The sequence below is a fragment of the Sander lucioperca genome, chromosome 9, assembly GCF_008315115.2.
Source record: "Sander lucioperca isolate FBNREF2018 chromosome 9, SLUC_FBN_1.2, whole genome shotgun sequence".
In the NCBI taxonomy this organism is placed as follows: domain Eukaryota; kingdom Metazoa; phylum Chordata; class Actinopteri; order Perciformes; family Percidae; genus Sander; species Sander lucioperca.
In genome coordinates, this window is record NC_050181.1 from 18053451 (window position 1) to 18071547 (window position 18097).

An 18097-nucleotide genomic window follows, 5' to 3' on the forward strand; every position below is an offset into this window, starting at 1 on the left:
ATAAATACATACGCATACATGGAAACTCAATACTCTTTGGTACCGTAGCATCGAGTGATCATCGAAATGATCAAGTACCAAATGCTAGAATTGAATGCTTGGTCAGATTTACAGACTTGTTTCCTTATTCTGTGGGTAGACAACTTTTGATTTAAATTGTCATTTTGACAATTTTGGAGAGGCTTTGATTAAGTTCTTTAATGGCTGCCTTTGCTTAGACCAGGGTTTCTGTCTTGCAGATTGGGGCCGCTCCACGTGTTCTGGAAGATTTTAATGTACCGGACAAATGGTAAAAAGTCGGGATCTTGGCTGGTAGGTGGATATTTCTTCCAACAAGGTCCTGCCCACTTCAAACCAGTGTGAAAAGGTGCAATCAAAAATCCCAGTGTGGTTCTTACTTCTAGCTAGCAAATAATAATAGTGATTTTACTGTATGTAGAACACCACTGCATGCAGTAAGAGGCTGCGTAAGAAAACTGGTTTCCACAAAATCATGTGAACATATGAATTTGTTAAAGAACCCAATAATGTTCAGAAGCCCTCTTTGGAAGCCAGTGGAAACCTTAACTTGTAGAGTGTGGATCACCTAATACTGAGTAGGGCTGCACAATTAATCGTAATGTTAGTGAAATCACAATATGGACTAGTGCAATAACCAAATCGCAGGTGCGCGGCCATGGAAGGCTTATATCATGTGGACGCGCCAACAATATTGTTGTCATTACTTAGAATTCCTCATGGGGGCGACAGAAACTACACACTATAGCTTTAAGTATTGTGGTGCTGCAGAGACGTCCCAGCCTACAAATCCTATCCTACAGACTAAAGAAAAAAATCTTTGTTTAGTACAGATCCTCACAAAAATCGCACTATCATTTCAATTTTAATATTTTTCAATGAAAATTAGAATAATGATACAAAGATGATCATTCTATCCAATATCGTGAATCACATCGCAATCGCTATATCAGTCAAAATAATCGCAATTAGATATTTTCCTCATATTGTGCAGCCCTAATACTGAGTGTTCATGGGAAAAGGAGACTTGTGACAATAGTGAATGCCCTGCAGTTGATGTACACAAACATAATGCTGCAGTATTGTTGAGTGCTTTAATTGAGAGCATGCTCGGTTGTTTAGAGACAAAGGGAGATGTGACCTGCGCTCGTCTTTCCCACACTGTCCTGCTTTGGCCGTACAATGCCAGCTGAAATGTGCGCCAGTGTGTGGAGCCCATTAAAAACGCATCACTCTGGTTAACCGCCGAATGCAAAAACACAACTATACATTTTTATTGGATATATCAGCTGGGAAAAGAAAGGCCAGGGCATAGATAATGTGATTCGTGAGCTTTCACTTTACCATTTCAATTATAAATCATAGGACCAAATTCTCCTATTGCACACCAAAGCTACAGTAGCACACAAGCAGTTAAAAGAGTTAATACACAAATATACAAAAACACAACTGTGTGTGCAAAATGACCTTGTATAGAGAAACAACCAACAAGGACCATTCATATTATTTCTTGTAAAGGACGTCATTTACAACACACCGTGTCTAGTGTCATATTCGTGCCACTTAACACCAAATCATATATCCATTATAAAAATATGTATTGTGACATAATGTGTTTGTATTAGAATATGTTGTGCTAGAATGTGTGTGAACTCAACAGAAATGTGTGTCCCAAACCACATGATAAAATGTGGTAAAAACTACTCCTTTATTGTGTAAAAGCAATAGTATGATACACGCTACACAGAGATGCTACCAATTAGAAAAATATGGTAAAATCTTATCTTCAAGGTTTAAAATTCACTACAGGTGACTGTTAATGGGATCATAATTTGTTATTCAAAACAATGTAAAACCAAGTACACTTGGAGGACTAAGATAAATACTAAAAATGTGACAAGCGATTTCATCACCTCAAACTGTGAAGGCATTCAGGTTTTGCTCGCTTATTATTACCCCTTGTTGCTTCAGAATGCACTAATGATCCCTCTTCTTAGCCAGTGAAGCTTTGCATTAATGAAATGCTGGTTAAATACAGTACAGTATACAACCCTAGCTTGAAACTGTAAAAAGGCACAGTTAAGACAAAGGGGTTTACACATGAGACCCCGTACACAGAAACAATGTGAAGACAAACCCAAGTCCATGATGTGGCGGGCGGTGCGGATGACTGACAGACAGAAACAGGGACGATGGATGAGTAGAGTAGGTTTGTGACAGGTGGTGGGTTAGTGATGGTTGCGTCAGGAGGTGTGCAAACTCCTGCATGCAGGTGGCTGAGCATTTAAGTGTGAGGGGGGTGTTAGCACTGGAACAATTTGCCAAAGAAGGCCCAATGGAGGTTAATGGTAATCCTAGTGGGCTGATATCATCAGTCTTGTTCATGGCTGGCAGTAGTGGGGTTAGTGACGGTTAGCACCATACTCCGGTTAGCCAAAGATACTGTTTGGTGCCAACACTGTTAGCATTCTCCTCAGGCTAGCATTGGAAGTTACATGTGCAGAGTCTTGGTCTGGTAGAAGTCGTTCCGTGACATAAGCGGTCTTACAGTTTAGCCATCTTCTCCGGCCGGCAGCGGGATCGGAGTTACAGGCTCCCGTCATTTCAGACACTCACCCAGGGCTGCTCAAAGCTGTAGGTCCTCCTGCGGTCGTCGGGGTCGTCCGGGACGGTCTGGGCCTGCTGGAACTCCTGCCTCAGCCTCTGTATCCGGTCGTGGTTGCTAGGGGCTAGCCGGTTACTGGGGAGAGAGGGGAGAGAAAAAGAGGGGGGACAGATTGATGAGCATGAGCGCTCCATTGTGAATAATTGACCTGGTTCCATCAGCTCAGGGCGGAAATGGCCCGAAGGATGAACTTCTTTAAAGTCCAACGTGCTTTGTCCATGAATTGATCAAATGCACCGCCGTTGACACTGTAAAGGCAACCCAGATACGTTCAAGGTGGATAAAAATGTGGTAAGTAAGGGCAGAGCCGAGAGTGGGCTTACAGCAGAGCCAATAGCAATATGAATCAAACTAATGTGCCTCTGATGTATTATTCACCACAATGAACAAAGACTAGTGGTGAACGGTGAGCGGTGCCACAACCCCCCAAACCCTCCAGGCCACATATCATTCTACAACTGCACTGCTATTGTTTGTTGCAGCCCTGCTGTGCTTACATCAAACAATGCTGCCTTCAGTGGAACTCTCTCACGGTACACCCAACAAACCTACTCCAGCTGGTCACTCACAACTATCTGTTTTTATTTGTTGTATTAGTGAAGGCAGTGTGACAAACAACAAGCTGCCCCCCTGGTTAAATGTAAGACTTTTTAAGACCATTTTAATACCATTTAGAATAAAATTTAATACCAACTTCATGAACATACTGGCAAAAGTATGTAGGATATAATGGAATATCAGAAAGGGTTTTAGGCTATGAAAATAATTGTTTACCTAGTAGTTGAACATAATGCTTTGTGATGAAATAATGAAGGAGTTATTATTATTAGGTTAGACCTTTGTGAAGCAAATGTAAGACTTTCTAAAGAAATGTAAGACTTTTAAGGCCTTATTTTTCAAATATTGTATTAAAGACATTTTTAAGACTTTTAGGCCCCTGCAGGTACCCTGAAACAAGGTAAATGACACATACAATTCATAGACAACACATAACCGTATGTATAGACAGACATAACCGTATGTATAGACATAACCGTATGTATAGACAGACATAACCGTATGTATAGACAGTGACAAACAGTAAAGACAAACCATACAGCATACTACAACAATTATGATTATGTGGCAAGAGGCAGAGAGAATGGAGTGTGTATGTATACAGTATGTTGTGTATAAATGTATAAATGTTGGTGTTCAGTGGTTAGTGTTCAAATATAAAGAAGGTAGATATGTATGTGTTTGAAGATCTGAGATTTGAGAATGTGGAGCCATTTCAGTTTCTTAGTTTTGACTCAAACTTAACTGAACCTGGGCATGGAACTGACTTGGATAACAGATAGAAGGTTTTCACTAGACTTTATAGATATAACTGTTTTCATTGTTGACAACAATCCAGCTTAGTATGTGTTTCTTTTTTTTAAGGGATGTTCAAGAGTTGTTCTCTAACAGAGAAGTTTCAGGTAGTCCCTGAGCTCATATATGGAGAGAAATATAGGACTTACGTATAAAGGAGAAGACAGGTTAGTGTTACATATATACAGTCTCCTACAGAGGAAAGTGATTAACACATTTTCCCTTGAGCACAGTGATTGTGAATAGAGGATGTTGATTCCAAGCTCAAGTTTTCAACTTTCTAACTCCACCAGGAAATTCCTGGAGACTTTCTTATCTCTAAAACTCAAAAGGTCAAACCTGCAAACTGCAACTCTTTCCAGACCCAAAGCCCCCCTTAGCTTGATTTTGCAAACCTTTTTCTGCCTACAGTAGGAAAACTTTAAGGTCAGCGTAAAAATTCAGAATTGAATTAGTTGAAGAATACGATTAAAATGCAGACACAAAACACAGATTAAAAAAAAGAAGAAAAACAGGATGAGCATGTGCAAAACAAAAATAAGCTGGAAAAGAATAAATAAATCCCATCCGTATTAGCTTGGTTATGAAATGAACAGCACAGTTTAAAGACTAGAATATCAGTTTATCTTTATGATGTCAAAGTATGACTCCATCTAGGCATAACATTACCGCAATAACTGCCTTAATTAATTTCATCCATCACAAAATAGTGGGATGTATAATGCTATAACCTAAAACACAGAGGCACCATCAAGCCAACCATTCACTCCAGACGCACACAATGGACCAGCCAGAGCCAGTCAGCCTTGTAAACAACCAGGAACCTGTCATATGTGATCCTGCTAATCTCCATGATATGTAACACAGCCGCTTGGCCTCTTCAGAACACAGCTGACCTGATAGGAGGTACATGTGTGACCCTCTGGCTATGGGTCAAGGCCTCAATGCCAGCTTCAACAAAAAATAGTGAAACAGATGTGTGTACCATTCGAAGAAAAAACCTGAATTTGTTAAGTTTGCTATGGATCAACTAAGTCCACAGTACAAACAGGGTTTCTGCAGGTTTTACCAAGTCAAATTTATGACCTTTTTAAGCCTATATCAGGACATAAAAGTACAACGAAATGCAGAGTCACAAAAGTACTTGCAAAGTAAATAAATGTGTTCAAATTGATTAAAAGCGACACCGAGTAATAAACTGTACATATACAGCGAATTATATTTGGACTATCGTAAGAAAGAACTACAACACCACAAAATAAAAATAAAACATTTCAATAGCGAATATAAGACTTTTTAGGCCTACAATTTAGATTTTGAAATTCTAGACTTTAAGACCCCGCGGAAACCCTAATAAAGAAGCACAGTGATTTGTTCTGAATTTAAGTCCAATGTCTGTAAGATGAAGATCCCTCTCCTGAGATAGTCGCTCAACCCTGCAATCAAAAGTGTAGCATCATTAAGGCAACCTATAGACCCATCCTATAGACCCGCGAATCCTGCCCGAGAGACTGAAGAGAAGAGAAACTCACATAAAGGATCAAAGATCTCCAATCTTCCAGTCTGACAAAACACTGTAAATCAATCAAAGAAAGAGCAACACTGTATTACAACTGTACTGCCATATAACCCCCGAGGCGGGGAAGAACAGCGGGCTGAGATTTAGTCCAAGATGAGCTTCATCCTCTGGACAGGCTCACTCAATATCTGGCACTGCTGTATGAGGCTGAAAGGTCACTGTGCGGCTTTGTTGAGTGTAGTGTCTCTGGGACTCAATAACAGGACTGTGGCTTGCTGACTGGGCTGCCGGCAAAGCTGTTTACGCTGAGATGAACCCCTGCCTTTCATGGTTGGGCGTGCCCCCTGAAAAGCTGTCTGTCTTGGTCTTAAGCCCAGGAATTAGCTTTGGGAAGATGTAATATGTGCATTGTGGGAAGACTTTGACTTGAGAACCACACTGCTACACTATGTGCTAATGAAGCATGATGAAACAGAGGGGTTACAAAAAAAAGGAAGCTTTGGGAATAAGATCAAGGCCATCAAAGGAAGATTTTCACATCTTTTTGGGTCTTATTTTTGAAACTTGGCTGTGTGATGTGATGTATGCTTGGAAGGACAGTTTGGGGAATAATGTGACCAATTTTGGTCTTTGTTTTCTCTTCTAAATTTGGCTAAATCTGAAGGGTTGTTTAAAATGTGTGATCATTTGGCCACAGAATTCAGGGCTGTGATTAGGAAGTATCCTTTAAACCTGGAAAGGAGGGTGCTTTTGTAGTGTACATTGTGGCCAGATTTTGATCTCAGAACCCCAAACCACAATATGTTCTAAAGAAGCATTGGAAAAAACACAGATTTAAAAGAAACAAAGCTTTGAGAGCAAGATCGAAGCAATTAAAGACAGCCAGACAATTCTTGCTTCATTTGGCATACAATAGGAAGTGGTCCAAATTGGACCCAACTCCAAACTAATAGGATTTATCAGATCTGTGCCGTCACTTCAAAATCCCCTGTGACATTGACGCTGCTTCTACGGATCCCAATCAAAGCCTGCCTCTGAGGGGCAATGTACAGTAAGTGATAGAAGCAGCTGATGGACAGAGTCTTAATCCTGTGGATTATAAATGAATGGCCTCATTCACACAGGGTGTTCTTCCCAGACGCATATAAGCATCCTTCAGACCTACCACCAACTGCACATGGCCATAACTTTAAGAACTTTCAACTCATTGAGACGATTGGTGACTTTTTGTGGATTAACGTGCCCTTGGAACTAATGCAAAGCTGAGGGTGTCTGCACAGTTTTGGGCAATAAAAAAGAAAAAGCTGGAGTTGACCCCACTGTCAACCAGCTGGCCCACAAATTCCATCTGAGCATGTACAGCACGGTGAGTTGATGATGCCTACACAGTAGAGAGATTCAAGTGGGTCTTCTGTCTGTTTGGTGACGAGGGCCCTCGAGGTGAGTGGTTACAAGCGGGGTGACCCAGAGGATAGAAGAGCAGCATTGTTAGTTCACACTTCAAAGTCTCAGATGGAAGCCTCAATCAGCACTGTGCGAAGGAACATAGATAGATAGATGGATATTTGTTGAAATTTGTTTTCACAGTCTGTTTCATGCACGTGGCAATATGCACGGACAAATACATCATATATAGACACATAGAAACAAGCACATTCACAACAACTCCACCATATCTATACAAGGTCAGCGAGATGGTTTGTTCAGCAGTGCTATGGCAGAAGCGACAAAACTTCTGCCAAAGCGAGTCCTTCTGCACCTCAGAGTCCTGTATGCGCGGCCAGATGGCAGTAGTGCAAAGTGTGGATATAGAGGGTGATTGGTGTCATTGGCAATAGTGAGGGCAAGGCGTGTGATGGCTCCTTCGTTCAGGTCTGAGATGTTGGGTGTAGGGGAGCTGACAATTTTGGGGCGACCTGTGTGATCTTGGCGAGCTTGTTTTTGTTAGAAATGGTGAGCATGCTGGAGAAACAGAAATAGCAGGACTATTAACAAACCCGGCCAAGACACGTCAGGGTTTCTTCAATCTTATCAAAGTCTATTCCATCATTAAATTAAAGGACATCATCTGCCCTAATGCAAATTAACAGTTGCTGATTTATATAAAATCACACCTTGCTCTTAATAATACACGGATTGTATTCAGAGATATCCTATCTATTTCATTTGCCAATAACCCTTATTTCATAATAATCAACTTTTTAATCAAAATCCACCGTCTTAATTAAACATTTAATTAAGCATGGGTAGTCATGGGATTCACATCTCGTATGTGACTGTCGTACTGACTAGCTCGCCAGGCTGTTAAATAAACATTTACTGATGCAGCGATACGCATAGTAAGAATACAGCGCATGTCGTGAATACGTGTCACCCCTGAACGCAGCAGCTGTGGCGGTTAGTTTCTGTAATCTTATCAGATGGGGGGGAACTAGGCCCTACATCCTCTGACAAAGAGAGAGCAGCTGCTGGAGCCTTTCTCTGCTGTGAGAAATGAACTGAGATGCTGAAGATGATAATCCAGGTCTATTGATCGAAGGCCCACTGACCGCTAGGAGGGAGACCGATGCCCTTGCTAACTGGTACTAATGGCTAATGCTCCAACTGTGAGCTGCAGTAAGGCAGAGTCCCTAACATACAAGTTACAATATATGATGATTTAACAGCTATACTTATTAATACAATGTCTGGCATCATCTCTGATTACTTCTTCTGGTTGGATGATTATGAAAGACTTGAGAGTTGTGTAGTATAAAGGAGCCAAGGAGAGAGGAGACAAGTGTATTGTCTAAAATGATAAATTATAAGTTATGTGTTGTTTCAATACTGCAACTGCATAACTGGTGTTTAATAAGACGATGTGGGCCAGGCACTTGCATGTGCATGACACAAAATACTAATTAGACACAAACAAAAACTCTAGAAGCCTGGTTTAAATTTAATATCCAGATCTCTGTCACTGCGATGATCCTGCATAATTAAGCAGGGTTGGTAAATGTTGAATATCTATCAAAATTTGAAAGTAGCATCTCCTCGGGGCTCCGTTTAAATGGTCCCCCTGCCCTCGGGGCTCCGCCCACAAACACAGACGTGCACAAGCACCGCTGCCTGTCTCGTTCACTGGTAAGCAAACACAGAATATTATCATACCGAATGTTTCAAACTAACAGGACTACTGTTAGCCAGGTGGCGACGAGGCACATTGACATCGGGCTCGTAAATGGGAGGGGTAAAGTACGCGCAGCGGGGCAAGGAAGCATTTCATTGGTTCTTTCCAAGCAGACTGCGAGGCAGTGATTGGTGGGCGTTTTTACAGGATTACAGCAACTACAGATGACGGATCTTTTTGGCTTAGTTAAAGTTATTTATTGCTGTCGGGGTACAATATTGGAAAAAGTGTATATTGGAAGTACAGTTGCCAACCCTGCCTTTAATACACAGGCCTACTGTATAGGAGTGAGCAGCTGAAAAGAGAACAAGCATGTTCAGTTGATCTTCCTTGGACACGTAAAGGTTAAAAAAGGATTAGCTCAGATGCCTGACTGCTCACAGCCTCATCGGTGTTCGTTGATCCGGTGGAGAGATTAGAGGGGCCAAGAGGCTACTGTCTGTTGTGTCTGAGGCCATTTAGGCTCTTATTAACCCGATCTTGCTTTTACTCGGGATTACAGGCTTAACCCTGAAACACAGATTGATCTGCAGAAACACAGCAATTAGATGCCAATCGATACAATATCTCCACACTTAGCAACTCATTATCAAATCCCTTGCATTCGCCTTATCGTGTCCATTGACTAAGTGAGAATAAAGTGGGACTGCACGTTGATAAACTGCACAAACAAATCAGTTAGCATGCAAAGGACGATAAACAGCCGAGCAGAATTTCCCATTCTATGTAAGAGCTTATGTTGACAGGGAAGTTAAGAGGCTAATGAATCTAGCTAACACGTTGTGCAACCCAGGCCGAATCAGACACCATCTGCACGCCCGCGGCCCAGCTCGGATCAAACCGCTCTCTTCTCAGAGGGCACGGTGCCAACATGCCGCGCCAAGCTCTGTGGCTGAGTATGTGTGTGTTCATCAGGAGAGAAATATGGCACTTGAGTTGGTGAAAAGCTGCCCTAGGAGAAGCCGTCAGTGGGCAGCGTTAACAACAAGCACAGCTCTGCAGAGGAATGGATTTGAATACACATTATAAATTGACTGATTAGTCATGATCCACCATCATGTGTGATGAGTCACTGGAAATTAGTTTCTGCTAGTTAATGTGTGGATATAAAAGTAGACATACTGCCTTCTTTCATGACAGCGAAGGAAGTTTTACCAAACAACCATACAGGATTAATTTGGCTTCCCTCTTCATCACTTTAGGACTTAAAGTTCAAAATCATCTGCATATTTGAAACACTACCTAATAAACGTTATGCATTTCTTGAAACCCTGCCTAATAAACCTTATGAATTCCATCCCATTAGGGATGTGTATTATTTTGGGAAGAAACAACACATTTTCTCCCTCAATCTAACAGTAAGCCACTTTGCTAAAAATCCTTGCAGCAGATGAACCATCACACAGATCCCTTCCTGCAACTTACAGTAGCATTCATTCTGAGCCTTAGCAATCCCACAGGGTGTCAACACTTGTCCAAAGCAGACACTAAACATTGGAATCCATCAACGGAACGGATTGAATTTAATTGGTTTTCAGTTTTATAGGGCATCTCTATTTTTCCAGGGGCACTGCTGGTCAGAAATGTCAGTGATGGTAATATAATATTTGACTGATATTAACACACACACACACACACACACACACACACACACACACACACACACACACACACTTAAAGCAAGATGGGTAACTGGTTTTCGTCTATCTCAAGCTATGGCGCCACTGGAGGCAATAATGACGTAGCACAGAGGTATATAGTACCTCCTTATAATTCATAGGACAATTTCATGCTTGCACACATCAGCATTTCGATGTTGGCCACCTCATTTACAAGCAAATAAATGGACTGTGTTTCTTATATCTGTAATACTGCCCTATTTTTAATGAAAGGTGGGGAGCATGCTGTCCTATGTGGGTCATCTAAGTTTCATTATTCAAATCCCCCATCGGATTGTGTGCTGGAGATACATCTGAATGCGTCACTGTAATATCTGCAGGGGCATTTCACATGTGGTGTAGCAGGAGCTCCAATCCCATTTCCCTCAAAGATGCTTCCAATATGTTTGTTCTAATGCATTCTGAGATAGAACCTCACGTCAGGATTAAAATGAGGAGAGATTGTGTTGGATCTAATCTCACGGATGCCTTCAGCTGAAAATACTAAAGGGATCAGACGTTATGTAAAACAACTGTCACGCCTCTCGGTTATACAGACGATTTAAAAACCCATTATTGTGACTTAATGTGTTTGGTCAAAGCTGACTACATCAGTGGTATCTACTCCACTGTCTTGATGCATGACCTGTTGGCATGGTAACATGGTTAGCCATGAAACCAGCATTTAGTTAATGACTCTCTTTACCAGAAAAAAACAACTGCATTGGTCATTTGTTCTATTATTGAAAATATAGTTATTGGTGCTTTTCTGATAAATTACCTCAAGCATTACTGTGTTATCTAAGTAACAAAGGAAGACGTAGTGTGACTTTAGCTGTGTATGAAAGCGTTCCCTATCACAGAAACAGTGCACTATATAGTGTGTTCGCCATCTTGTAGTGGTGTTTGAATTCTCCATGGTTAATTTCATTCACTATATAGTCCCCTATAAAATACCCACAATGTACAGCTAATTTGAGTGTACATAATAATAGAGACTGCAGTTTACATACTATGGTCCTATCAACAGACAGCATTGGTTTATATGAACCAATGTTTTCCTATGGGTCATATAGACCAGTTGAGCCATGAGAAGTTGTATTACTTATACTATTCTATTTCAACCCCAGAGTCGAGTTGGTCTTGCAATAGCACAGACATGGCAAGCTAGCTATCTCTAAAGTCTATCTCCTGCAGCAATTTTACCTTGTTTGTTAGAATATTCCTTATTATCTACGATATGCTTTTTCTTTATAAACCTTTTCCTCACCTCACCCACTAAGTTGCAGTTCCTTCCTCACATTGAAATGCTAGATAAGTACATGGATATCTGGTTTTCGCCACATTAACACTGGCTCCCAATCTAAGATGCCATCACATTGTGGTGCTTTGATATAACTGACAAAACAGAAAAAGAAAAATCTAATCTCATCCATCACTGACAGATGGTGATCTCTATTTGGAAGCATATTAAACGCAAGCAGCTAAAGCAGGACAAGATGTGATGGAGAGGGAAACTCAAGCATATATAAAACTGTGCAAATGTTCAACCGCTACATACTCAACAGACCCGTCTCGCTCTTTCAGCTTTCAATTCACGTCCGTCTCAGTATAGTCTCTCTATTCCTCTCACACAGATATAATCTCACACACACACACACACACACACACACACACACACACACACACACACACACACACACACACACACACACACACACACACACACACACACACACGCGCTTGCTCTGTCGCCATCGCACCTTGCTTCATTGCTCTCTCCCCTTCACACTGACACTGACTTGAGGGTTAACAGCAGACGGCATCCATCACGCCGTACCATTCAATCAGTCAATGCACAGATCCGTGCTGTCAGATAAGCCACTTACTGTAATATATCTGAGCTTCAAAATGCCGTTATTATCCCCACCGATCATACCTGATGCTTACAGGCCACTAGTTTGTGTGATTCACAGCCATATCACCATGATTCAGCACATTCAGTCACCTGGGGAAACTGTAACCAGGCAACAAGGTTTGGATATAGGGTCATCTGAGTTAATGGCTTTACCACAGCCAGCACCACAGCCGACTAATTATCCCTTTCTGTGTCAACATGGCTGTAAAAGTAGGCTCTTCTAGCCCATTAACTTGTAGTGGTGCTTTAACAACTCTGGAGAGAATGAAAACTAGTTTCAACCTGCCTGCGCCCACAAGAGCTGTGTTTTCCTACAGGTTGTGCAAATTACTGTCAGAGTTTGAGGACCCAAAGTGAGTGTGATGAAAGTGTGAGATGAAAGTGTGAGGAGAAGAGGAGAGGATTTTAAAACCAGCTGGGTGAGTGCGGCGTCTTATCAGCAGTGGATTAAGGAGGCATTAAAGAGTCCAACTTTCTTTTTTTTTTTTTTTCACATTTTTATGAGGTCTCAGCTAAACTAAACATTGATAACAAGGCCTGACTTTTCATACTCATGAATAAAGTTCAGTCTGAATACGAAACTACATTTGCACAAGTTCTTCTGTGAAATTCTCTCTCTTTGTTTTAACCATTTGGGAAAGAATGGAGTCTAACGTATTTCAGGTGGAGCCGCAGTTTTTGTCAGGATATGGGGGACCCAAGTGGTCACTTTAATGTCAGTGTAAAACTAACACATCTTAATAAGGATCCTTAAAATATATAAAAGCCACCAAGTATGGCTGAATGTTGCCAGTTGTTCAATGACTGGATGTCTGTCTGAAAAACCATGGAGGAGTTGCAGAGGTATGACCAATCTGATCATGTTATTAAAAAAAAAATTCAAGATTAGACTAGATTCAGTGTAACACTTAGAATATTGTTAGCCCAAGTTAGCCTAATGGGTATCTGTTCTTAAACTTGGTTGAATATCAGAGGAGAAAATAAAAGCTACCATTAGATATCTACCTAAATATGTTGTCTTTAACGGGTGCAGAAATGGCATCGTAAAGCACCCCCCTCCAGTTGGATCTCAATACTGGCCCTGCAAAAATGTATTTTCAAAAAGAGGACACTCGAAATGAAAAGGACCTGTGGACAGTTAGATCTGGTCAGGCCCAAGAAAAATTAGATCCTTTCCAAAAATGCGGTTAACCCAAACAGATCCAAACAGCAACAGAAAAGGGCCATACCCAAATCCAATTAAACAGAACCCAGAGGAATGTGAAGACCTATTCTCTATTAGGACAATAACAGACTTAGCAGTGACAATGGCTGCAGTGCAGAGGCAATTAGACATTTGAGATTAAAGAATACATGGACAAAATAACTGTAATGATATATAATGACTTTAAAGCTATTGGATAGATAAAATCCATGAAGTCAGAAAGACTCCAAAAATATGATTTATCTTTGTATGTATCAAAGACTGAATTCCACAATGCAGCCTACATTACCTTGCTGCCACACTGATCTGTACATTAGGAAGCGGACAGTCTGAGTGCGACATTATTCACAGTGACCACAGAAAGGATTCATCTCTTCTATGACAGAAGAATGGATCCCCCCTTTAAAAGGCTGCAAAAGGAAATGAGGGACGAGACAGAGAAAGGAAGAGTGAGATAGCAGTCATTTTGGGCCGCGGCTGAGGCGATTGTAGCTGAAGGAAATAAGTAGAGCGAGGCTAAATTAGAATTCCCGTGCCAGTTTTGGTGAGAAAGGTAAGGGGTTTGACTGATGCATATCTCCCGCGCAGGCTGGTCATTTTTGGTACGGCGTGGTCTGGGGAGGAACGAGAGCAGGAAGAAATGGAGGGGAGGAGAGAATGATATTGAGAGAGAAAGAGGAAATCGAATTGGAGCAGTCTATCTCCTGGGGAAGGCATCACGGTCCAGCATCGTACGGCACTCTCTCTTTCTCTCTGTCATGACGACTGGGGAGTGACGGATGGACGTCTCACTTGTAATGATTCCAATTTTCGGAGAGCTATATAATACTGGCCGACAGAAGCATCAGCAGCCTCTGATATATCATAATCTAAGTCAAATTAGGATCCATTATCATCAAGAGGCAGGGGGCCCTTTTCCCTCTGTTTCGGGACAGCAGCGGGAGGAGAATGAGACTAGAGGCATCTTGTGACAGCAGGCAATTTTGTAAGAGAAAGATTGAGTGTCTGATCTATGATTGCCACGGTAATGCGTGTCCTAGATGCCAGGGAGACTGCTCAGACAGAGGCTGGCATTCAGCAAATCCATGATCATAACATGAGCCCATTCTCATGTACACTTAAACCATCCATGGCACTGCTTTTTTTTTTTTACAAATATGAGCTCCTGACATTAAATTCTAAGTCTGTTCTCATGAACCATACGTTCCAAAAGTTTTGAAAAGTTAAGCAGCTGCATGCTGCTGTGTAAGAGGAGGTCGGGGGGGATGGGTGGGTGTTAAAATACCAGACTTACAAGCCAGGGAGCGGAGTTCGCTTCCCAAGGAAAACAAAAGACTTTCACCCAGGAAATGCGTGTTCCTTGGGAGTGTTTTAATACAAACCACGATCTTATTCTAAACTTAAAGGTGCAGTAGGTAAGACTTATAAAACTAACTTTCTGTCATATTTGCTGAAATTGACCCTATGTTCCAGTAGAACTACATGAAGCAGGTCATTTAAAAAAAAAATCCAGCTCCTCTGGCACCACCTACAGCCTGTAGTGGGGTTTACAAAAATCCACAGCTCCCTGTTCAGATGCACCAATCAGGGCCAGGGGGGGTGTCTAACTGCGTGTCAATCACTGCTCATGCACACGCATTCATTCTCCCTTGTAGGGGGAGGGGCTTAGGAGACCGTTTTGGGCTTTAGCGGACAGGGGGGAGGGACTGAGAAGTTGTCGATGTTCAAATTTTTTGGCTAAGTCCTGGATCTTCCCAATCCTACCTACGGCACCTTTAACTAGTCGTTTTGGTGACTTTCGCCGCCGCCTAATGCTTTTTCTTGCATAAACTTAACCGTAATCTCCGACCGGCAGCTCGCGGTGCTCTGTACCCAGCGCACAGTCACCTATTCTGGGGTAACTACACGACCAACTACCGCTGACCTGACGGAGCACCATGACCGGCATCTCGCGGTGCTCTGTACCCGGCTCAGAGTCACCTATTCTGGGGTAACTGAACCACCAACTACCGCTGACCTGGCGGAGCACCGCACAAAACTCTACAGTGGCTTAAACAACTAGCAACTGCCGCTCTGTAGCACGGAGCTCTGTAACCGATGTCACGTGACCAGTCGGAAGTCTCCTAGTTTTCGTATAATATCATATGTTTTAGTGTGCATAACTTTTCGTATATCATACGAACCAGTTCATGAGAATGCGTTGTATATTCTATACATGTTTTTTTTTTTTATCAACAAGAAGACAACACTTAGATGTATCATATTAGTGTTTGCTTTAACTAGTCTGCCAATTTTAAAGAGGAGATATTTATGTTTCGAAATGGTACATATACTGTGACGCATTTGTTTGTTTCAGTTCTGAAGAAAAGATGTAAAAATGTCAAATTACTTTATTGTGTCTCATGTCTACTCTTCTAAATCTAAAACATTTCAGTAACCAAATCATCTCAAGTACAATAGCTAAAAAACAGCATAAAAAATTGTTTTTCCAAACAATTCCTCCTAGGAATGGAGCTTAAGTGCAGCACTGGCTCAGCAAGCATTCATTAAAAACTGGGACTCTACACACCGGCTTCATGAAATATTCAATATACAGTAGCTTTTGGAGGCAAGGGCATTTTTTCCATTCCAACAACACAAATGTGATTTTCTGCAGAAATACAAAGAAAAACACCAAATCACAAATTTCTGTTTTGTAAGCACCTGAAGCTCTACATTTACTTCCATTAAAATAAGATGGCAGACCTTTGATCCATTTTTTGTTGTAATATTTTTTAAAGCTAAGTAAAGCCTTCTCTTTTCGGCTGAGACCTTGAGCTTCAAGCCCAGTACAATAAATGTTAGAGATGCAATGGCATTCAGACCGAACACAGCCCTGCGTTAAAAGCTTCTCTGTAAGACATAAAACCCAATCCACTGAGTATGTGTTCAAGAAAAAGATGAATGCATTTGAAAGAGGGCTGGACGATATGGAGAAAATCAAATATCACGATATCCTTGGCCAAATACATTGACGTTGATATTGCGACAATATTGTAGGGTTGACAAGTGGTGCTTTCACAATGAGATTTTAGATAATCACCAATAATGTGGATTGTAGGTAAAGGCAAATAATAAAACAGCTACAACAGTCTGGTAAGTAGAAAATAACATCACTTTACTGTAATGTAGCCTTTAAAACCAGGAAAAGACAACACTTGTGTCATATCACGATATTACGATATTCAAAATCTAAGATGATATCTAGTCATTTATATCAATATAGTATTGATATATTGCCGTGTCCTAATTTGAAGGCTTATCAGACCCCAGAACCGTGCACCTTGGTTTATCATACTATGAGAGAGGATTTTACAACTATGAAAAGATATTAAAAAAAAAAAAAAAAACTTTTTTGAAGGACCACTTTGCAGGTTTTTTCTCATATGAGCTGTGTTTTCCCCCTCACAGCGCTTTTGTCTGTCTGAACGCAGCCTTAGTATACGTTGATGTTAAGTCTACTGATTTCTGCAACTTTCAGGTACTCTGGAATTTTGTTCCAAAACAAAGCACAATTAACCACGATAAGATCAACAACAACAGTTCACATGAGTGTTACTGAATGGTCCTCTGGCATCATTACCAGCCCTCACACATGCAGATACGTGGTTAACACATACTTCTCTAGGGACGAGGGGTGGGCGTACAAATATTCTCGCTAAGTCAAAGCTCACTGAGTCGACTCAAAAAGGAGCCACAGAATATGCAGAGTTAAGGTGTGGTAACAGAGCTCCAGTGATTGTGGTTTCTTTTTCATTGAATGATTACTTTAGATATTTTAGCTTGAATCATCTTGTATGAACACCTGTAGCCAGTGGTGGAAGAAGTATTCAGATCCTTAACTTAAGTAAAAGTACTAATACCACACTGTAAAAATACTCTGTTACAAGTAAAAGTCCTGCATCGAAAATGTTACTTAAGTAAAAGTATGTAAGTATCATCAGGAAAATGTACTCAAAGTATTAAAAGTATTCGATGCAGAAAAACCCTCCCATTGTAGAAAGTGTAAAGGATCCAACCAGTTGTGTGTTTAATGGTCTAATCATCTCAGCTGGACTTGTAGCCGTTATATTGTTGGCTAGTTTACTTTAGAATAAAACATCAGATTTTATAAACTACATGTGTTTTGTGTGCAGAAATCGTAATGTGTAAAGTAACTAGTAACTAAAGCTGTCAGATGAATGTAGTGGAGTAAAAAGTGCAACATTTCTCTCTGAAATGTAGCGGAGTAGAAGTAGAAAGTGGCATGAAAAGAAAAAAACTCAAGTGAAGTAGAAGTACCTCAACATTTGTACTTGAGTACAGCACTGGAGTAAATGCACTTAAATACATTCCACCACTGCCTGTAGGTTACCTACAAGAGGCAGAATGCCTAAGCTGATTTTCATTCAATATATTCAGACTTTCATTCCATATATTCAGACTTTCCTTCCATATATTCAGACTTTCATTCAATATATTCAGACTTTCATTCCATATATTCAGGCTTTCACTTTCATTCAATATATTCAGACTTCCATTCAATATATTCAAAATGTACATAATATAATTTCC

General features: G+C 40.9%; 1 protein-coding gene across 14 annotated transcripts in view; it reads right to left on the bottom strand.

Moving 5' to 3' along the window:
* The window catches only part of pard3ab (par-3 family cell polarity regulator alpha, b), a 354566-nt gene that overhangs the window by 12983 nt on the left and 323486 nt on the right, over positions 1-18097 (bottom strand). For 13 of the 14 annotated variants that reach the window (XR_004898393.1, XM_036005563.1, XM_036005564.1 and 10 more), the window contains one exon: positions 2635-2758. Coding sequence is in view for 13 of the 14 variants with exons in the window: in XM_036005563.1 (XP_035861456.1) it covers positions 2635-2758 (124 nt within the window). In the remaining variant the exon portion in view is untranslated. Of the gene's footprint in view, positions 1-846; positions 2759-18097 lie in introns of those variants that run through there. The other variant, XM_036005565.1, reaches the window with a different exon arrangement.